Below are 22,203 nucleotides of genomic sequence, written 5' to 3' on the forward strand. Positions count from 1 at the left end.
ATGAATGGTTTTATCTGGAAGAAATTATTTGTATTTTCAGATACCTGAAATACACATTTGAGATATTCCTTACCTAAAGGGACTCTGGCAGGTACAGCTCTGCGGTCAATCCAGAAGGACACCCAGGACAACATGACCATCAGGGTGGCAGGAAAGTAAGTTTGGAGCAAGAAAAAGAAGATGTGGCGACGCAAAGTGAAGTTAATGTATAGACGGTTGTACCAGCCTGGGGGGACACAAGGAGGTAAAGATAGCACGCACCATAGCTATTCAGCTCCTTCACCCAACACATTTCATTCAGGGAATCATGAACGCCTTACAGACTTCACTGGAAACTGCCACATCTTTACAAAGTGAAAGAAAAACCGTGGAATGGAGTGATTATATGATAACCTACACCACATGGGTTAGTCCGTCTCAAGAAATTTTTGGCCCTGTCTTTACGTAAAGGAAGCTTCTTGAGAAGGTGATTTAAGATTCTTGTTAAAAACAAAACAAAACAAAAGACTCTTGTTAACTCAGGGATGCCTGGGTTGCTCAGTGGTTGGGCATCTGCCTTTTGCTGAGGTCACTGGGATCGAGTCCTGCATCAGGCTCACCACAGGGAGCCTGCTTCTCCCTCTGCCTATGTCTCTGCCTCTGTCTTAAGTAAACAAACAAACCTAAAAATAAATAAATAAGACTCTTGTTAACTCATCCTTTGGGACAGAGCCCAGTAGTGTCATCGTCACCTGGTTGCTTGTTGGAAATGCAGACTCTCAGCCCCACCCCTGATCTATCGCATCAGAATCTCCTTTTAACAATACTCCCCACGTGACTGATATGTCTGATAAAGTCTGAGAAACATTTATTTAAACAAGCCCCTTTGGGATTCTCTATGGAGGAAAAAGTTTTAAAGTTAAAATACCAAGCTAACCCTAACATTGCATTCAGGAGCAATAAACACAGGTTCGCTATGGTTCAGCTCCACCCTTGTGTTCTCTCTACAAGGAAAAAACATGCATGGAGGCATTCAAAGGAACAGGGGAAAGATGGAAGGAAAAGAAAAAAGCAAGATAAACCTGAGATGATGAGATTGAAGATGAAACAGAAACTTGGCAACATTAACTTGAAAACCTGGCATCCTGAACAATGATAATGCAATGGTTATCACTGTAAAACAGTCTCAGGAAGAGATTGTGGAGGTGCTGTAAACTGATTGTCCCTCCCCCCCAATTTTTGTTGAAACCTAATCCTCTACATGATGGTATTTGGAGGTGGGGCCTTTGGGAGTGATTACATCATGAGTGGGATTAGCGTCCCTGTAAAAGAGACTTTAGATTGCTCCCTTGCGCCTTCCCCCATGTGAAGACACAGCGAGAAGGTGGCTGTCTATGAACTAGGAAACAGGCTCTCATCGGACACTGACTCTGCCAGCATCTTGATCTTGGACTTCCCAGCCTCCAGAACTGTGAGAAGGAAATTTCTGTTGTTTAGAAGCCACCCTGTCTATGGTATTTTATGATAGCAGCCTGAACAGACTAAGAAAAGAGGAAGAGTCAGAATGCTAAGGATGAAGCGGGAGTCCCATGAAAAACCAAGACCTGCGTGATATATACAGAAGATAAGATATGCTGGATTGCCACGATATGTTGGGAATACAACAGTGCCTTGTATTACAGATTAGACGACTTAAAAGGTTACATTTACTGCGCAGTCATGTAATGTTTTGGCAATAGATACTACATAAAGAAGAGCGCCTCAGTGGCTCAGTTGACTAAGCATCTAACTCTTGATCTCAGCTCAGGTCTTGATCTCAGGGTCATGAGTTCAAGCTCTGCATTGGGCTCCACACTGGGCATGGAGTGTACTTAAAAAAAGAGAAAGAAAGAAAAGAAAAGAAAAGAAAGAAAAGAAAAGAAAAGAAAAGAGAAAAGAAAAAGAGAAAGAGAAAGAAAGAAAGAGAGAAAAGAAAGAGAGAAAAGAAAGAAGAAAGGAAGGGAGAAAAGAAAGAAAAGAAATAAACTACATAAAGATTTGAATAATACCATCCTAAAAGGTGATTAGTCAAGACAGAGGTAAGTGTTGGAGGGAGCTGTTCACCTCAGCTGCCAGGAGGAAGACCACAGAGCATGCCCCCAGGCAAGGAGAGATGGCAAGCTCGTTCAGACCTGAGTGTGGAGCCTCACAAGGTCATAAAGGGGGCCTGTGTAAGCAGTATACTTAAAAGAGAATTAGTTCAAGAAAAAAAGGGAAAAAGAGAGAGAGAGGATTAGCTGAGTGGAGCAAAGAAAACAGAAATCAACAGACCTAAAATCCTACTGTTTCTTGCCTACAGAGGAGGAGGTTCTGGGAATCCTATGGGGGGAGGGGAGATGCCAGCTGCTAAACCGGCAAAGTGATTGGCTCAAACAAAACTCCTCACATGGCTTATGTTTGTGTCCTTACTAATATTTTTTAGGTTATCACTTCGGATGCTTTGGTGGCATCCAAAAATCACCTCTCCCTGGTTCTTGCCATCCCCTAGACCTGATTTAGGAATTCCACCTTTGGCTTCACATCTAGGTGGCACAACCTCTGCTCATCTGACAGCCAACTCACACCTTTCCTAAAATAGAGGATGACCCACTGCAGCCAGACTAGGACCCACCCTAGCTCTCAGCCCCAACCGTGCACACGCACCTGTGCTGCTGTAGAAGGCCAGTTTCGTGGTGGTGTGGAATTCTTGAATGAGGAACTGGGAGAGTGAGATCCGTTCATCTGTCTTTAAGGAGTCGTTGCCTTTTTTCCAGTACAGCATGAGGTCATCCTCTGTATAAGCATCTGAAAAGACAGAAGACATCAGGCACAGGCCTGCAGTGGTAGGAAGACAGGCCTATCTGTGGGGCTCCGTGGAAGCAGCTCCAGATCTCACACACAAACTGGGATTACAGTAAGAGAGTCTGAATAACCAAATCACAGTCGAAACAAAGCAAAACAAAATACAAAAAGAAAAATGAGTTCTCCCCAGTCTTCCAGAAGTCATGAGAACAACACTCTCGAGCCTAAATGCTCATACTTCCTGCAAACACCTTCACCCTACAATCCAGCCTGCCACTTATTAGGTTAAAACAAATGAAATTGCTATACTTGCAGATCAGAAATGGTGAAATCATGGCAAAATTGCATATACGGTTCAGTCTTAAAAACCTAGGCTGATTTCGCCTTCTTTTCTGTTTCCAAGGTGTGGTACTGCATCCATTAGTGGCTAATATCTTTAAATACTCTCAAGGCAAGAAGAGCTGCATTCTGGGAAAAAGGACACGGAAAGTGCTGGCAGCAGAACACAAGCCCCTTCTCTGCAGGCCTCCAGGTGCTTCTACCCAGGGCCCCGTTAAGGATCACTTCCTGACCTTCGCCCACCTTAGGTGACCACACACATTATTCCAATTGAACAAACCTACCTGCAGCCTGGACAGAGCTGAGGTCCAGTCTGCTCATGTATGTAGCAGTTCTTTCTGGAGCTCCCCGATGCCCTATTTCATTCCTCTATTTTATTCTGTCTCTTACCCTTTACCTGTGTGTTGGTTGGTTTCATGTATCCACTTGGCTAGGCTGTTATTCAATCAAACACTAATCCAGGTGTTCCTCTGAAGATGCTTTGTAGATGTGACACCTAAAACCAGTTCACTTTAAGTAAAGGAGATGATCCAGGATAATCCGCATAGGCCTGATCCAATCCATTGAAAAGCCTTAAGAAGCTGATCTGAGGTTTGCCCAAGAAGAATAAAATCTGCCTGTGGAGGGCAAGATCAGGGCCCACCCAGGGTTCCCAGCCTGCCCTTCCCAACAGCCTGCCCTGCAGATGTCAGACTTGCCTTACCAACCCCCCATGCTCACTTGCGAAAGCCAATTCCTTGCACTCAGTATCTCTTACTATGTGTCTCCAATATTCTGCTTCCCTGTGGCACCCTGAAGGATACAACTGGAAGAAGCTACATTCCCAATGGAGCTTCCTGGGTCTAGTGGGGAAGACAAGGTTCTGGAGACAATGAGTTAAGTTCTTAATGCTATGTCCTCAGGCAAATTACATCCCTCGTATGATGAACATTACAGTAACCTGCTCACTGAATCTGGGGAGGATGAAATGATGGCAGGCCGAAGCCCCTATGCATTGGGCAGTCACCCCCTTGGTCCCGGGATTTATTACTCCCTTTTCCCACATTCAGTGCCCTATGGAGCTGTCCTCTTGACCCTCTACCTCAACATCCCTGCCCTCCTTGGTCCTAGATGACTGAGCCAGGGGACACCTGGCTCACTGTCACAAGTACAGGCAGGCTTATAAAGGTCCCCTGTGCCAAAGGGATGCCTCACTAGGGCTTGGTCACCAGCCATGTGTGCAAGTATCCTAATGCCCCTCAGTTGTGCCTAAGGACCTCTAGCACCACATGTGATTACCTTGGCAAACCTGTTTTTGCCAAGAAGTCTTTTCTTTAACAGAAATCTTATTCAGAAGAACAATAAAACAGATAAAAAATGAGCTCATACATTGGACGGTGTGTAGAGGTAGCTGCACAAGGAGACCCACATTTGCTGAGCCCTCTACCTCGCTCCCTAGCAATTGCCCCAGTTCCCCAGAACCGAGCTTAGAACCATTGCTCTGGCGCATTTAAAGGGTCACTTAAGGGAACAGAAGGTTTTAGTTTCAAACCTGTTGCTGATTTTCATAATTACCCTGGACTTAGCTTTTTAATTAAAAAAAAAAAATCACTTGAAAAGCACAGCATGAATGAGGAGCACATGCTGTTCCTGCTACGGAGAGTTAGAGTCTTTGTGTGATCTGTGTGCTGATGTCCCAGACAGTCTACTCACAGCTTTCAATTTCAAGTGAGCATGTTTGTGTGTCCAGGGGAAATCGGCTGAAGTCCATGTTGCACATTGCAGTCACTGTAACCCTAGAAACAAAAAGACAAACATCCAAATTTTCAGAAGTTGCAAAATACAAGTGCAAAATGGTAAACAGAAAAGGGCTCTGTTTCCTTCCAATATAACTGCCTCCTTATAATTCATAATAAGCAAGGTGTCAAGATTTAGACAAGTAGCTTTATGTATGATAAAGTCATCTGAGTGCTCTGGGTTTTATGTTTTATTCTAGAGGCTGTGTGAGGCGGAGGATCTCTACCAACTTCTATCACGTTCAAGCATATTATTGAAGCAATGGTCTCAACCTATATAAAAATGTGAAGTAAAAACTCATATGATGTTGTTAAAAGAAACCATAAGAGTATATATTGTTTTCTGGTTTTATATAAATTCAATTTTTCTGTTCTTTTATTGATTTTATTGATATTAAATATTTGAATACAACATATCAGAAATAATATTAATGAAGCACTTATGCCAGTGGTCGAATTTGGTACTTTTTTTATAATGTTATTATTTTTATATCGATAACAATAGCTCCTAGCAGGCATAGGTATTTTTAGTGGCTAATTCCATGGAGATCATAGTAATGAAAAAACACTGAAAGACTTTTTTGTACCAACATGCAAGCACTTGCTGGCATCTGATGGTTTTGTTTCAGAGTTTACACAGGAAAATGGGCTTCTGCATCAAAGAGTAAACAAACACAACACAGATCATTAGTTGTACATGAAAATCTCCCATCCTGTGGGGAATCTCTTGGCAGGACATGATTAACAGTTATTGGCTGATACTGAACAAACTATTTTTTCTTTGACCAAATCTTTGCTATATATATATATATATATATATATATATATATATATATATATATATATATATATCAAAACATATATATATGTTGTAGAAGTTATCTGAATAATTCATAGCCAAAAAGACAAAAATCACTTTTAATTTAAATGGAAATTTCAAGGAAGAGAGCCCTCTTGAAACTGAATTATCCAAATATTGGCCTTATTTTCCCCCTTCCATGTGAGTATGGAATTGTATTCTGAAAGAGATTTTCTTTCTTTCTTTCTTTCTTTCTTTCTTTCTTTCTTTCTTTCTTTCTTTCTTCTTTCTTTCTTTCTTTCTTTCTTTCTTCTTTCTTTCCTTCTTTCTTTCTTTCTTTCTTTTTTAAGGTTTTATTTATTTGAGAGATAGAGAGAGAGAGAATGATCATAAGCAGGGGAGAGGGATAGAGGAAGAAGAGAACTCTCTGCTGAGCAAGGAACCTGATATGGGACTCCATTCCAGGACCCTGGGATCATGACCTAAGCTGAAGGCAGACTGAGCCACTCAGGCATCCCTGAAAAGGAGTTCCTATTACTGGCAGCTGAGTAGCCTTATGTCCCCATGGAAATCCTGATAAACAGGGTGTATTGAGTGGGAAGGAGTCAGGATGGCAGTTGAGTTGGACACCCAAATGGAAGGCTTCCTTTTCTATCGGGACGACACCAGCTTTAACTATACCTAATGGCATTCCCAGCAAGAGAGAAACTAGAAGCTAAGTTTGGAGACTTAGAGCAAATGAAATGTCAAATGCAGGAAGTTTTCGCTATCAACAAAAGGATTGAATATCTTTTCTTTTTGTATTAGGAACAGATATTTTTAGAATCACAGACATCAGACTGGTTCTTTGAACCCCGACTTGATGTTTTTCCACTTGTAACTCACACATCACACATTGAACAAGCACAGTTTGTGGTTTAATACAGACTCTATGTTTCTAAACTGATTCATTGGGGAGCACGTGGGTGGCTCAGTCAGTTAAGCGCCCGACTCTTGATTTTGTCTTGGGTCTTAATCTCAGGGTGGTGAGATCAAATTCCTAATTGGCCTCTGCACTGGGCAGGGAGCCTGCTTAAGATTCTCTCTCTTCCTCTCCCTCTGCCCCAGAATTCCTCCCCCCTGCCCCCCACCCACTCCCTGCTCAAACACATGCGCTCTCTCTAAAAAAAATTTTTTTTAATTGGTTTTTTGGGAGGCTATTCCCTTGTCTTGGATGGAATTTCGTCCCATGATTTTTTTTTTTTTTTTTGCTTATGTCTCATGTAATAGTCCAGTTACGTGTAAGTAACAAAGCACATTTCAATTCAAAAGTTAGAAGAATTTGACCCAAGATATTAATCAATACTTCAAACTTCATTCCCATTAAGACTTCTGTTCCTCCTCCCAGCTAAGGTATGAAATTGGCATTTGAGTGATCAGTTCCTGCCCACCTCTGATCAGCTCCTGTACAGGTGGAAGTGACAGGAGAGAGGGAGGTGGGAGCAGGACAGTTCCTTGGTAGGTGACTTCATGCTCTCTGGTTGAAGCTCCCTGGCAACCATGCTCTACATGGTTGAAGCTGATAACTTTCTTGGGTTCTTCATTCCCACTGCTGGACACTTCCAGCTTCAGAGCTCCCTTATCCAGCAGCAACTCCCCACCCCAGCTCTGACTCCACAGTGACTGACCCTACAAGGCCCCAGGGTGTTTAGATGGCTCTTCTCTTGCCCTCTGACTGCATAGTGTCCCCCACTGGTATGCACATGTGTACCAAGCTCTTGAGGAAATCCCAGGGAAGGCTTGAACATGCCCATAACTCTCTTCCAAAAATAATCTCATACATCTTTTCCTCTGCCCACAATCATCGACTCTTTCATATTTTGAAGTTGACTGGGAATTCAAGAACCATGGAATGAGTTTTTTAACATTTGCTTAATAAAATCTACCTAGTATGACAGAGCATCTCATCTGTGGATTTCACTTTTTCTTTTATCCTAGGGCCCAGGAGATTTCAACCTCATTGTCCTGTTACCTGCCACTCGCTCCCTGCCCCTCCCCCCCTTGCACCCTGCACAGCACACATGCCTCTGTCTACATTCTCATCATCTGGTTCCATGTCTGTCTCCTTAACTAGCCAGTAATCACACTGATATTATTCTTCTCTACATCCCCAGAAGTGGAGATAGGACCTCACATGCTTTTATTTGCACACACCTGTCTAGGGGCCACCCTGGCACCCAAAAACTTCTTAATAAAAATCTGTCAAATGAATCAATGACTAGATGAGGGGGAAGGATGGTATATTGGTTGTATTCTACGAGTTAACCTGTTACTGGCACAGTTGATGGGCAGCTATTCCATGTTTGCCCCAAAGTAAAGCTCAAAGTGGCAGTTAAGGGGATCCCTGGGTGGCTCAGTGGTTTCGCGCCTGCCTTTGGCCCAGGGCATGATCCTGGAGACCTGGGATCGGGTCCCACATCAGGCTCCTGGCATGGAGCCTGCTTCTCCCTCTGCCTGTGTCTCTGCCTCTCTCTGTGTGTGTGTCTTTCATGAATAAATAAATAAAATCTTTTTTTTAAAAAAAAAAACAACAAAATGGCAGTTCATTTAGGCCTTTTGGGTTTTTTTTCCCCCCACCTAAATCAAACAAACCTATGATTTTATTTGCAATGAAAAATCAAAGCATCTGTTTTTAGCCACAAGGAGGCTCACTGAGGACTCTGATTCTGAACACACAGGAGGGTTTTCCATTTTCTTATTTTTTATGTAGTGCCTCTGATCACATCCAGTGGTATGCTAGATTAGACTTCATTTGGCTCAGGAAAGCTGATTGCTAGACTTTCAGGAAGTTGTAAGCTGGTTGTTAAACAGAGCCATTTTTTTTTTTAAGATTTTATTTTTAAGCAATCTCTATACCCAATGTGGAACTCGAACCCACAATCCTGAGATCAAGAGTCACACGTGTTATTGATGGAGCCCCTAAACATGGCCATTATTAAAAATCAGACTGTATAAACTTAAGTAACTTATATTTGAAACAAACTAATAAATATTAAAAACTCAACACTTCTTAATTATTTTACTATTATCTATACTCCTGAAGTTACATCTATAATGTTTACTTGGTGGAAAACACTACCTATCACTGAGCTACTATGCATTTCTTCCCAACTCTGCACTGAGTGACATCAGGTTGGTAGTTTGAAGCCAGCTGTGATAGGAATATTTACACTACAGAAATCAGCAAATGCTCCAAATCAGGGCTTGATTTATTGTTTTGTAGATTGTCTTGAATTAAGATAGCAGATTAAACTTAAAAGCATGGGATGTCTGGGTGGCTCAGCAGTTGAGTGTCTGCCTTTGGCTCAGGGCATGATCCCAAAGTCTCAGGATCAAGTCCCACATCGGACTCCCTGCAAGGAGCCTACTTCTCCCTCTGCCTATGTCTCTGCCTCTCTCTCTGTGTCTCTCATGAATAAATGAATAAAATATTTTTTAAAAAACCTAAAAGTGTGCTTTATCTTTTGCCATTATACATAAATAGTACAAAAAATTAAGGATATAGTCTTCCAATATTTAAAAGGTATTATCCAATTCAGCAAGGAAGTTGCTATGTCTTTGATGAATGAATGAAGTTCCTGCATAGTTCTTGGTTGTTTCATTTTTGTCTTATTAAAGAAAACAAAAATAGGGGTGTCTGGCTCGTTCATTTGGTAGAGCATGAGACTCTTGATCTTGGGGCTGTGAGTTAGAACTCCACGTTTGGTGTAAAGATTACTTAAAAAAATATATAGGAAACAAAAAATATCAACAATCATTGATCAGATCTACACTCATTTGTAAGTCACATAATCACAAAAATGCTTACAAACATTTATTCATAGCCTGATTTTTTTTGGATTATTGTTGGCAATAGAATCATAAAAAATAATAGTAGGTTACAGGTCAATTATATCTCAATAAAACCAGGAGAAATAATAATGGAATTTTATAAGAAATGGGAAATTATACTGAAGTTATAAGTACTGAAGTTATAAGTGTATGGGATTTATAACAGAAAGTATTATATATATTGTTTCACTTGTAAATCATGTACATTCTTTTTATCAGTCACGTTTATAAGAAACTTACGTCCACATACATATGTGTATACATTAACCCCAGGCAACCAGTTGTTAAACATTTACCAGCACACCAGTGTTCACATGCATTACGGTCTAGTCTTTTGTGTCCCTGGTGGTACCATCGGGTTGTGTTGTTTTGTTGATGGTTTTTGAGCTTAAGGATGACTTGTCAGCTGCCTCGGATGTGAGGACTCCAGGGAGAACCAATCTAACATGGCTGGGGGCAGGGATTGCACATCCTTGACCCTCCTGAGTACTTCCATGGGGGGAGGCATTTCAATTCATGGAGAGGAAAACCCCATAACTCCACTCTGAGTCTAGTAACTAATTGCTTAGGTCCCAAGCCAAGATGACTAATGAGGAATCATCATAAATACCTTGGAGGGTAGGGGGGAAAATTCAGCTTCAATATTGCCATCTGTTTTTTTTTTTTTTAAAGATTTATTTATTTATTCATGAGAGATACAGAGAGAGAGAGAGAGAGAGAGAGAGAGAGAGAGAGAGGCAGAGATATAGGCAGAGGGAGAAGCAGGCTCCATGCAGGAAGCCCGATGTGGGACTGGATCCCGGGACTCCAGGACCACGCCCTGAGCCTAAGGCAGATGCTCAACCGCTGAGCCACCCAGGCATCCCAACATTGCCATCTTTGACTCAAAAGATACACACTGTGCCACCGTCTAGGTATCCCCTTCCTTAGACACTGGGGTAGGGATTCGTCTTTTCCAAAACGAAGTCTGTAAAACTAAAATGCACCTTCAGTGTGGCACAGGAGGAGTAAATCACAGCAGGCACAGCCCCTTCTTGGAAGGCCTGCAGCTCAACTCCACACATCCTCCCTGGTGGAGCTTTGGCCACCTTCAGTTTCTTTCTTTCTTTCTGTCTGTCTGTCTGTCTTTCTCTTTTTAAAGGTTTTGTTTATTTATCCATGAGAGACACACGGGGAGGGAGAGAGAGAGAGAGAGAGAGAGAGAGAGAGAGGCAGGCTTCATGCAGGGAGCCTCACATGGGACTTGATCCCAGGTCTCCAGGGTCAGGCCCTGGGCCGAAGGCAGCACTAAACCGCTGAGCCACCTGGCTGCCCCACCTGGAGTTTCTAAAGCTGGTCAAGCAGGGAAAGCCCTGCTGTGGCTCCTGTGTTTAAGGAAAGCTCCTCCAGGTCAGTGATTAATGAGCACCTGAACATTTCTAAGGCATCTGAGCACATAAGAAAAAAAGATTATATTCTTTATATTTTAAAAGTGATGCTCAGAATGCTATTTAAAAGTCATAAAGCGTGGGATCCCTGGGTGGCTCAGTGGTTTAGCGCCTGCCTTCAGCCCAGGGCGTGATGTGATCCTAGAGTCCTGGGATCGAGTCCCACGTCGGGCTCCCTGCATGGAGCCTGCTTCTCCCTCTGCCTCTCTCTCTCTCTCTCTCTCTGTTTCTCTCATAAATAAATAAAATCTTAAAAATAAAAATAAAAAAGTCATAAAGCGACCCGGGATTTCCATAGTTTCTCAAGTAGGATACCATGGTGAGAAAGGATAGCAAACACGCCTGGCTGGCCAAGTAAAGTAAAAGAATTCCTCTTAGCCCAAGTTCTAAACTATACCTGAAAAAAAAATAGGAATTGAGACATCTAAGGAGGCAAGTCCTTCAGAAGAATTTCATCAACTCTATTTCGTTGATTCCCACTAGAGTCTAAACCAATAAAACTTTCATTAAAGTTTTTTTTTTTTAAGATTTTATTTATTTATTCATGAGAGACAGAGAGAGAGAAAGAGAGACAGGCAGAGGGAAAAGCAGGCTCCATGCAGGGGGCCCAACATGGGACTCGATCCTGGGTCTCCAGGATCAGGCCCTGGGCTGAAGGCGGCGCTAAACCCCTGAGCCACCTGGGCTGCCCCTCATTAAAGTTTTTTAAATGAAAATATAACATGCAGGATAAGGCATAAATCATAAGTATCAGCTTGAGAAATTTCCACCAGTGTGTTTCTGAGACTAAAACTTCCTTACAATTTTCATTTTTTAAATGAAAATATAACATGCTGGATAAGGCATAAATCATAAGTATCAGCTTGAGAAATTTCTGCCAATGTGTTTCTGAGACTAAAACTTCCTTACAATTTTTTTCTCATGTGTGAAATTGGTGTCCCTTGACAGTTGAAAAGGTGGCATCTCCCGAGAAGTTAGAAGCTGGCCATTGGAAAGCCAAAAGGTCACGGGCTGCCTGGCCTTACCGGAGGCTGTAGAGCACTTTGCCGTCGGGCTGCACCCGCAGCATGACGTTGTCTGTGGTGGTGTCGTGGATGAAGGAGCGCTTGGAGTGCACGAAAAACATGTCAGGGACCCAGATCTTCTTGACCAGCCGGCCGTCAAAGGTCATGCTGAGGTTGTTGGTGCTTGGGAAGGACAGCCTCTCGTCCTTCCAGTAGTGCCTCAGGTAGAGGGTCATCGTGAAGTCCTGGGGGGGGGGGCAGAGAGGGGAACCCCACACACTGAACCTACTGGGTGTCAACGGGACGTTGTACATCCCATGGAGCCATCACCTGGCTGGGAATGAAACAGCAGAGTCGAGTGCCTGCGTCTAGTCCCTGGGGTTGGCAGCAGCAGTTGGAGGGCTTCAGGGGAGGGACTCAGCCAGAGGCCTCCAGCAGAACCCCACCCCATGCCCTGGCATCTGCTTCCACACTGACAAGGTGGTACTGCCAGCACTGGTGACCCTTACCATGTTTGGGGAGTGGAGGGGGTGGAAGGGCTCGATACACACCCCAGCTCCTTGGCCCCTCAGCTGGGATAACCCTGAGGTGTATTCTTTGTTGACTCTCAGAATTCCCCCAGTGGGACTGAGATTCACAGTAGTAACTGGTTTGAGGGCACAGGCTGTTTTGCTTCTTCCCTATCCCTGTTTTCCCTATCCCTGTCCCCCACCCCCGCTGTCTTGCTGAGTCACAGGGAATCACCTCCCAAATAAACCACTTGTGCTAGAATGCTTCTCTCAAGTCTGTTTTTTGGAGAACCCAAGCTAACATAAGGCTTTAAAAGTCCTGTAAGTCAAGGAGTTGTAGAACATTCTATTTTCACATCTAAACCCACTAAAAAGGGGGAAAAGGGACACTTTTCAGCAGTTTTTCTGCATTTCCACAGCCAAATATAGGATCTACAGCTGAAGAACATCTGGCTATTTGACAGCTGCCTCCTTGGACCCCACTGTTCATGTTTGAGAGCCTTTGCTCAGAGAACACATCCCAGTAGCAAGAGTTTAGTGTGGAGGGAGATCAACTTTGTCATTGGCTCTGCCTCACACCAATTGGGTGGCTTCGGGCAAGTGTCTTAACCTTCCGGGGCCACCTACATGAATGTGGGCATTCCCATTGCCCAGGGAGTTGTGAGACCCAGCGAGTTCGGGTGTGTGCACTTCCCAGCCCAGCAGAGGCCCCCGTGTGTGTGAATCCACCTGTCCGCAGTCCCCAAAATGGAAGCACTTACCATGTCGACCTCCGAGATGCTGTCCAAGCTCTCCACCTGCACATCCACACCAACAGGAATGGCCGGACCTGCAAACAGGGCATGGAAATAATATGGATTCTTTTTATTTGAATTTTTACTGTGGAAAGGACAGGCATGAGGAGCATTCCCCCTGGAACCCGTTCCTCAGCTTCCTGCCAGATTTGAAGGTTTGGTATCCCCACATGTCAAGCTGAAACGAAACCAGGAATCAAAGGGTTGAATCATGGGTGGCTCCCTGGAATACTCCAACAAAAGTTTAAAAAAAAGAAGTGTTTTGTTTTCACCTGAATCATTCAGGTGATTCTGAAATGATGGGATTCCAATAAAGCTTTCTTCTTTGGTTACACATGCTCATCTAAAGGTACAATGAAGACCTAGCTCAAAGCTGGGCCTTATCTAAGGAGTTACTCCCTAGCACGAAGTCCCCCACTTTATTTTTTATATTCGTCTCCTGATTTTGTCATGGAAGCCATTGTCTCTGTCTGGCTATGAGAAAGGCACTGCTTGGTAAATAGACACCCAGAACCAAAGTCACATTCAGGTCATCGACCAAACCCACAGATCTGCATCTTTGCCACATGATGGAATAGCTTCCAAGGGATGCATCAGGGTGGCCTTGAAACATTAGAATTTTTTTTTTCATTTCTAGGCAATGAAAACTTAATATTCATCAAGAGAAGGAAAAGATTATAAAGGGAGTAGATTACTGCCCCTTTCCCTCCCTGCCTCCAGGCATGTGGGGCAGCCATGGAACACACTTGGATTATCATGGATTGAGGTAGATTTGGACCAAGAGCAGCAGGTTATGGATGGAATAGAGACTCCCTTCTAGAATCTGTTTATTCTTTGGGTGAAGGTGGCTGGCAGAAATAAAAACATGAGAACTATTTCTAAAATAAACATTTTCTTCCAGGAAGAAACCTGTATGGATGAAAACCCTATTTGACACTGAGACGGCTGAAATCTGCCAGCTACAGGCTAAGCCTCAGAGGCTGTGACAGCCCTCTGCACTACATCATTTTTTTTCTCAAGCTATTTTCATTTAATTAAACCCAGCAGACCACACTCTGTCCTCGGATACACACCCACAGTTCCGTCTGCCAGCTCCCAGATGAGCATGAATTTAGTCCAAGGTTGTTATTTCAGAGCATTTGCAGGAGGCAGCTTTGGGCTGCAGCCACCTGGTCTTTCCCTGGCCCTTCCCACAGCCACCTGCTGGCCTCACTGATCCCCAGCCTTCCTTGTCAGGAGCAGTGGCCTAAAGACAGCTCAGTTAGCCTAGCCTAACCTGGGAATGTGCTCAGCAGAGCCCTTGGCGGGGCTGAGCAGGGGCGATGCTGTGGGCTCCGTCTTGATCCCCAAGCCCAACGGAGGCAGACCTCCACTGGGGGAGAGCAAAGTGAGTTGGCCCCTTGGTTTGATTTCTATCCATGGACAAGTGGACAGACCTGAAGACAGAAGAAGGCCACCACAAGGGCATGTCTCATACCTCCAAAGCCAGGCCTCATGCTGAAATCATGGTCGTCTATCCTCAGAAGCTGCTCTGACTTGGTCAATGGCGATTTGGTGATATCAGGGCTTCGCTTCAGAATTGGGCTGCCAAGGGGGGAGAAACAGGTTCATCACATATTCCCATCAAGACAGATTTAAAAAAAAATTGCATTCAGATTTGATCTTGACAGGTTCAAAAGATGTGTTATTTCTTCTTTTTATTTTTATTTATTTATTTATTTATTTATTTAAGAATCCACGGTTAAGTGGACCCTACATGTTTCTTTCTTTTTTTTTTATTTTTTAATGATTTTATTTATTTATTCATGATAGACACAGAGAGAGAGAGAGGCAGAGACACAGGCAGAGGGAGGAGCAGGCTCCATGCAGGGAGCCTGATGTGGGACTCAATCCTAGGACTCCAGGATCACACCCTGGGCAGAAAGCAGGCGCTTAAACCGCTAAGCCACCCAGGCTGCCCTTATTTCTTCTTTTTAGCTACTGGATATCTTCTCTTCCTCTCTCTCTCCAGCTTTCTGGATAAATGACTTGACCCAGAAGGTCCAAGACAGTGGTTCAGAATCATAATTGAGGAGCTTTAAAAATACCAGTGCCTAGGGCTCCCTTGGTGGCTCAGTCAGTTATACATCCGACTCTTGATTTCAGCTCAGGTCATGATCTCAGGGTTGTGAAACTGAGCCCAGAGACAGACTCTGAGTTCAGTGCAGAGCTTGCGTGAGATTCTCTCTCCCTCTCCTTCTGCCCCTCCTATCCTTGCTGGTTCGCTCTCTCTCTCTCTCTCTCTTTCGCTCTCTCAAACAAACACAAACAAAACAAATGCCCAGGCCCCACCTCAGAGATTTGGATTTGGGTGCTCTGGGAATGGGGCCTGGCGACTGGTATTTTTAAAATCTTATTAAGAGTCTAAACTCCCCCCAAAGCGCTTCGCCCATTCTGGAAGGGTTTGAGCTGGAGGGAGGAGACAGTGGGTGTGGACAGAGCTTGGTACCCTTGACCTCTGTTGGCTCATGTTGGCTCATTCTGTAGAAAAAGGATACACTTTTCCTTGGAAATACCTACCATCCTTGTTCCACAGGAGGCAGCTTCTTGTTCTTCAGCTGCTGAATTGCACCCACTGCTCTTTTTATTTATTTTTACTTTTTCTAAACAGATAATATATTTACAGAGTTGGACAATTTTAGGAAGGGAAATGCAGTGAACAGTTGAGATCCTATCTCTGCTTCCATCTACCCTATTCCCCCATCCACAGATTTCTTGTTTCTGCCCAGAGTTTCTTGTAGGTACAAGTAAGTATAAGTATATGTTCTTAGTTCTCCCCTTTTTAAAACCCAAAGTTAACATATTATATAAACTCTCCTACTTTTTCTTTTTTTTATTTAAATATACTTTGGATTATTTTTTTCCATATCTAAATATTCCAAGTCTCTTATTCTGCTTTACGCTGTGTAGTGTTCCAGTACATGGATGCGCCACAATTTGTGTAACCATCCTCTATTGGTGGACAGCTGGGTTTTTTCTAGTCTTCTGCTATTACAAACAATGCTGCAGTGGCCTTGAATGGCCTTCATTCACCCATCAGCACCATCTTTAGAATCCACGGAAATAATTGACTCCCTTCCCAGCTCCTTCTTTTTTTTCTAAAGATTTTATTTATTTATTTATTTATTTATTTATCTATTTATTTATTTATTTATTTATTTATTTATTTATTCATGAGAGACACACAGAGAGAGGTAAAGACATAGAGGGAGAAGCAGAGGGAGAAGTAGGCTCCCCATGGAGAGCCTGATGCAGGACTCAATCCTAGGACCCCAGGATCATGACCTGAGCCAAAGGCAGATGCTCAACCACTGAGCCACGCAAGTGCCCCGCCCCCCGCCCCACTCCTTCTTATGCTAACACCAGGCATGTGTTCTCCTTATGGTCCCACCACACACACCTCCTTTCCCCTGGATTCAGTGGTTCCCATACTTTGGCATGCATCAGTATGTCCTAGAGGGCTTATTCAAACCTAGGTTCCTGAGCCTCCCCTTTCCTCTGATGTTTCTGATTCAGTAGGTCTGGGCTGAGGCTCAAGAATTTGCATCTCTAAGAAGTTCCCAGATGCCACTGATGCCACCAGTGTGGAGACAGCGCCTTGAGAGCCACCGCCCTGGTTCATTTTATCCTCGATATACACACTTGCCTCTTTTATAACAACCTTACTCCACCTTTAAGTTCTTTGCCATCTTCTCTCTTGAAGAAACCTTTCATCATTTTGGAAGGAAATGTGGCTGAGAGACAGAAATGTCTGATGCTGACTGCTCTGTGCTTTTAGGCAATTTGTTTCCTGAGATTTCCTCAACCAATAAAAGGTAAAGCCCTGTGACCTGACAAGGGGCGCAAAGAGTAGATGAGATAACGTGTGGAAGTACTCTTCAGACTCTAAAGGGTACACAAATGGAAAGAGCCACTGTCATTACTGAGCTGACAAGGAAGTTTCCATCCCAAGTAAGGAAATTACTATGCTTGTAGCAAGGGAAGCAGTTCAGGGAAAGAATTTAAACTAGTGAAACAGAACCAGCCTACACTGCTTATGAATGTAAGAGAGGAAGAAGCTGGGGACTTGGAGAGGAGGAAAACTGGACCCCATCACTTCCTTCATCCTCTCTCACCCAGCTGGAGCTGGGCGCCCACCATCTTTTCCCTTCCAGTTCTCCCATCCTCTGGTCCCCCACTTTCTGCCTTCTGCTCCATGGCCAACGGAAGGGGTTGTTGCTGAAAATCACCACAGTTGAGGCATGGGGAAGAGACATCTTTAGAATGGTGTGCATGCATTTATGGCCATGCCTGTCTTACTTGTTGGCATCTTTGTGTACTTTTGGTCGTTGTCTCTATGATGAGAATTAAAAACAAAGGTGTGCTAGAGACAGGTCTCAAATCAACAAAGCGCTCCTCATCCTTTAGATCTACTTCCAATAGAATATTGGAATATTCCAGAATAAAATGTGAAAGAAAAAAAATAACTATGAAACATCAATGCATTAATTTAGCCTTTTGATGAGCATTTTCCCAGTACCCACAGGAGCAAGGATTTGGAGAATGAATTATTCGGAAAGACTAGTCTGAGGAGGTCTGACTTAAAATATCTGCCCCAGTAGAGTTTACCCTGACCTGAGATTGACCCCATCCTTAACTTGAACCTACCATAAAACCGTTACTACAGAGAGTAACACTTTGCCAGGTGGACTGTATCACTTGGGTATCCTTGCCCCCTGGCGTGTGGTTTCAGCCAAATGGGCACTGGCAGGTGCCTGACAGAGCAGGGCATTTATTCCTCATTCTCTTCCTGCCTCAGTGCCAGGGACTAGCAATGTCTGTGTTGCTCTGTGATCACAGATAATCACAGTATCTTCAATAAGCTCCAATAATACCATGTGCTCTCCAGGACTGTGGGTAGCCATAGCTTCCTGCTGTTGCTTGTCCTCAAGGACATCAGCATGCCTGGTTGGTGCCTTGAACCTTGCCCACAGCTCTGTGAGTGGTCCCTTTATTCAATTATTGGTTAAGCCCTTTTGAGTGCAATGCTGTTTTCATCGGGACTCGCCTGATGCACAAACATCAGGACTGATGCATAAGGATTCTATCAATTATCTGCAGCAAAGGGGAGCAGAGGCAGGAGCTTGACAGATGTGGGTCCCCGGAGTGGGTCCCAGCAGTAGGCAAGAGCTAAGATTGCAGGGAGGGCTGTCTTTGGGGCTACAAGCCATCACAACTGCTGGTCAGCAAGAGCAGGATGAGGTCACAGGCCACTGAGGCAGAGTCTTCTTTATCTTTAGCACCTTGTACAGTGCTGGGCCCCTGTGGCTTCTCGACATGTTAGTGGAATGAAGGAAGGAATCAGCCCCCTAGGAGAGCCTGGGTGGCTCAGCCGGTGAGGTGTCTGCCTTTGGCTCAGGTCATGATCCTGGAATCCAGGGATCAAACCCCGTGTCGGGCTCCCCGCCCAGTCAAGGGTCTGCTTCTCCCTCTGCCCCTCACTCCTGCTCGTTATCTCTCTCTCTTTCATCCACTCTCTCTCTCTCTCTCTCAAATAGATAAATAAAAATCTTTAAAAAAAAAAAAAAAGAATCAGCCCCCTAGAGGGGTGTCTGAAAAGGGAAGCAGGAGGAATTGAAAGAAGAGAAGGGCTTGAGATGGGAATTGAGCTTGACTCAGTTCTTTCTTTGGCTTTGGGCCAGCCTGAAAACAGAGATGGGCTCTGAGATACCACTGTCTCTCCCATCACGAAGCTTAGATTCTAGCCTAGAAAAGACTGATAAATAGGATCCTTGAAGTCTTTTTCATTAATGCTGTTAATATTTTTAAAGAACTTTTTTATTGCTGGGGTGCCTGGTTGGTTCAGTCAGTTGAGTGTCTGCTTAGGTCATGACCTCCAAGTCCCAGGATCAAGCCTTGTATTGGGCTTCCCGCTCAGCTGGGAGTCTGCTTCTCTCTCTCCCTCTGCTCCCTGCCCCCTGCTGGTGCATGCTTAGTCTCTCTCTCAAAATCTTTTTTAAAAAATCTCTAAGATAAATTAGTTAATTTTAAAAAGATTTATTAAAAAATAAATAAATAAATAAATAAAAAGATTTATTAAAAATCTTTATTGCTTATGTACCCATGTTAAAAGTTTGTAAAATATGGGCAGCCCCAGTGGCGCAGCAGTTTGGCGCCGCCTGCAGCCCAGGGCCTGATCCTGGAGACCTGGGATCGAGTTCCACGTTGGGCTCCCTGCATGGAGCCTGCTTCTCCCTCTGCCTATGCCTCTGCCTCTCTCTCTGTGTGTCTTTCATGAATAAATAAATAAAATCTTAAAAAAAAAAGTTTGTAAAATAAATTTAAACGTAAAGGAGAGGGATGCCTGGGTGGCTCAGAGGTTGAGCATCTGCCTTTGGCTCAGGGCATGATCCTGGAGTCCCGGGATCAGGTCCCAAATCAGGCTCCCCACATGGAGCCTGCTTCTCCCTCTGCCTATGTCTCTGCCTCTTTCTCTCTCTGTCTCTCATGAATAAATAAATAAAATCTTTTAAAAAAATAAACATAAAGGAGAAAATAAAAACCACTCAGGAATAATCTTTGCCATCTGCATACACCCTTATCCTCTGAGAGAGAGAAAGAGGAGACAGTATAACTTGCTTTTAAACTCAATACAATATATCACGAAATATTTTGCATGGCATTGGCATCTTTTTACCAGCCAGGAGTATGATTATTAATTTTTTTTAGTAGGCTCTACACCCAATGTGGGGCTCAAGCTCACAACCCCCAGATCAAGGTTCGTGTGCTCTACCTACTGAGCCACCCAGGCAGCCCGGATTGTTAATCTTGAAATGAAGTATGACCCACACCAAATGATAGGAATAACTAGCACTGCTTGAGTCCTTACTATTTGCCAGGTACTAAGTTAACTCGTATTACATGTATTAACTTGGCTTAGTCCTCATAACAATCCTATGAAGTAGGTTTTATCATTATCCCCATTTTATACATGAGGAAACTAAGACACAGAGGGTCTGAATAACTTGTAAACATGATGGATTCAGAAGTCACATCCAGAGAGTCTGGCTCCAACGGTTGCAAGCAAGGTTAGCCATGGTGTCTCGTTGAAAGATGGGCTCCCATTGCCTGGAATTTGGGTTATATGTAGAAGGGCCAAACTTCTCTCTCCCCTCACACAAGATGCCCACCTATTTATTGAATGAACCCCTGGGAAGTTATGAAGAAAATATACGCACGTCCCAAGTTATGATGATATAGGATGACATTTGAGAAAGCTTTTTGGACTGAACAGAGGATATACATTTTTTGAACACCTATGTCTATCCTATCCTCTTGGAGAGAATGAAAACTTCTGACCTATGGTATATCTTGATGTTTTCTCGTTATAGTTCCTGGTTAGCTGGTATGTAGATGATGTTTTCCCAAAGCACATCTCAGAACTCTCCCAGAGGTTAGATAGAGCAGGGATGGGAATCTGTGATGAGCCAGGGGTCTGCTGGAAGGCTCCTTCATTTAGCTAATAACAGAGGACCTGATACATTATCCTTCACTTGGCTGATCATGTCATCTCCGAGAAGATAGAGAACTTAATTTTGATAAGGAAGGAATTTTTTCAACTAGTTAATGAAAACCATCTTGTTTTCATGGCATTTGTCATAGTCACGTATACATATAGGCTCCTTCCCAGCCTCAGCCCCCAACTCTGTCCATCATTTTTTGTGGTTGCCCATTATACCCCTATGCTTTGGTTCCTGCTGTCCTATCTGTCTGGAAGGTCTTTGCCACCATTCTTCATACTTTTTGCCCAGACAACACCTTGCACTCTCAGATCAAATATTACCTCCTCCTGGAAGAATTGTCAGGTTTCCCCCCTTCCCACCAAGTCTCCTCTTCACATGCCTTCATTAAAATATGCACCACCTCATGTGTGTGTGGGGGGGTTCTGACCACTTCACATACTTCACTATGAGCTCTACTGGGGAGGGACTCTATCTCCTATACCTCTGTAGCCCCAGCAGTGAGCAGAACTCAGATTTCACACAAACATGTACAAAATATGGAAAGAGAAGCACAAATCCAAAGGTATATTCCAAAGAGTCAAATGGTCCTATGAGAAATGTGCCAAGGAGGCCAAGGCTTAAATGAGGTGATACTTAAGAAAGGTGCTAAAGACAACCAACTTTCCTTAAAGTTGTATTTTGAGCCAGTAGAGTGTGCAGAGGGAAATATGCTGCTGGGAGGAGATGCAGCAATGTTAGCAAACGATTAAGGTAAGGCTGAGACTCTGCTAACAGAATCCAATCTCCTTCAAAGAGACTGGCCTCTGCATTAGGGAGGGAGCAGTAAAATGAATGAGTTGCTGCCCAGCATAGCAAAAATGCAGGCATAGGATTACTTAACTAGGGGTTTCTCAGCTCAACTGCACTTGGGGTCACCCAAGGAACTTCCAGGCCACACCCACAACAGGGGTGAGACCCAGCCATCAATAGCTTTCAAACCTCCTCGGCCAATGTTGAGAACCACTGCTCTAATTTTTGTTTAAATAGAACTCAAGTCTACAGACCAGGATGAATTACCACTCAGGAAATGCAAGGATTCTGCAGCAGAGAAAAATCTGGAAAATAAGAGAGAGGCCAGAGAACTGAGGGTGAGAAAATGCTTTCTTGAGATTGACAAAGAAGGAAAAAGGGTAGCATGAAAGCTGCTGAAGTAAGCTCCAGGATGATGCCTGGCCGTGGGCTAGAACTTTGATTACAAAGACAACTTAGGAACTTACTGTGTCCCATCATATCGATGGCATTACACCAATGAGAGCTCAGACAGAGCAAGACATCCTAAACGGATCTCCTTTCCCTAGGTGAGGCCT

General features: G+C 43.7%; 1 protein-coding gene across 1 annotated transcript in view; it reads right to left on the reverse strand.

Moving 5' to 3' along the window:
- Positions 1-22,203, reverse strand: part of GABRR1 (gamma-aminobutyric acid type A receptor subunit rho1) — a 37,915-nt gene that overhangs the window by 6,370 nt on the left and 9,342 nt on the right. The window contains exons 2-7 of the mRNA XM_025983845.2: positions 14,794-14,900; positions 13,284-13,351; positions 12,035-12,258; positions 4,831-4,913; positions 2,662-2,802; positions 74-226 (exon numbers count right to left, since the gene is read on the reverse strand). Coding sequence (XP_025839630.1) covers positions 74-226; positions 2,662-2,802; positions 4,831-4,913; positions 12,035-12,258; positions 13,284-13,351; positions 14,794-14,900 — 776 coding nt within the window. The remainder of the gene's footprint in view (positions 1-73; positions 227-2,661; positions 2,803-4,830; positions 4,914-12,034; positions 12,259-13,283; positions 13,352-14,793; positions 14,901-22,203) is intronic.

This window comes from Vulpes vulpes, chromosome 1, assembly GCF_048418805.1.
Source record: "Vulpes vulpes isolate BD-2025 chromosome 1, VulVul3, whole genome shotgun sequence".
In the NCBI taxonomy this organism is placed as follows: domain Eukaryota; kingdom Metazoa; phylum Chordata; class Mammalia; order Carnivora; family Canidae; genus Vulpes; species Vulpes vulpes.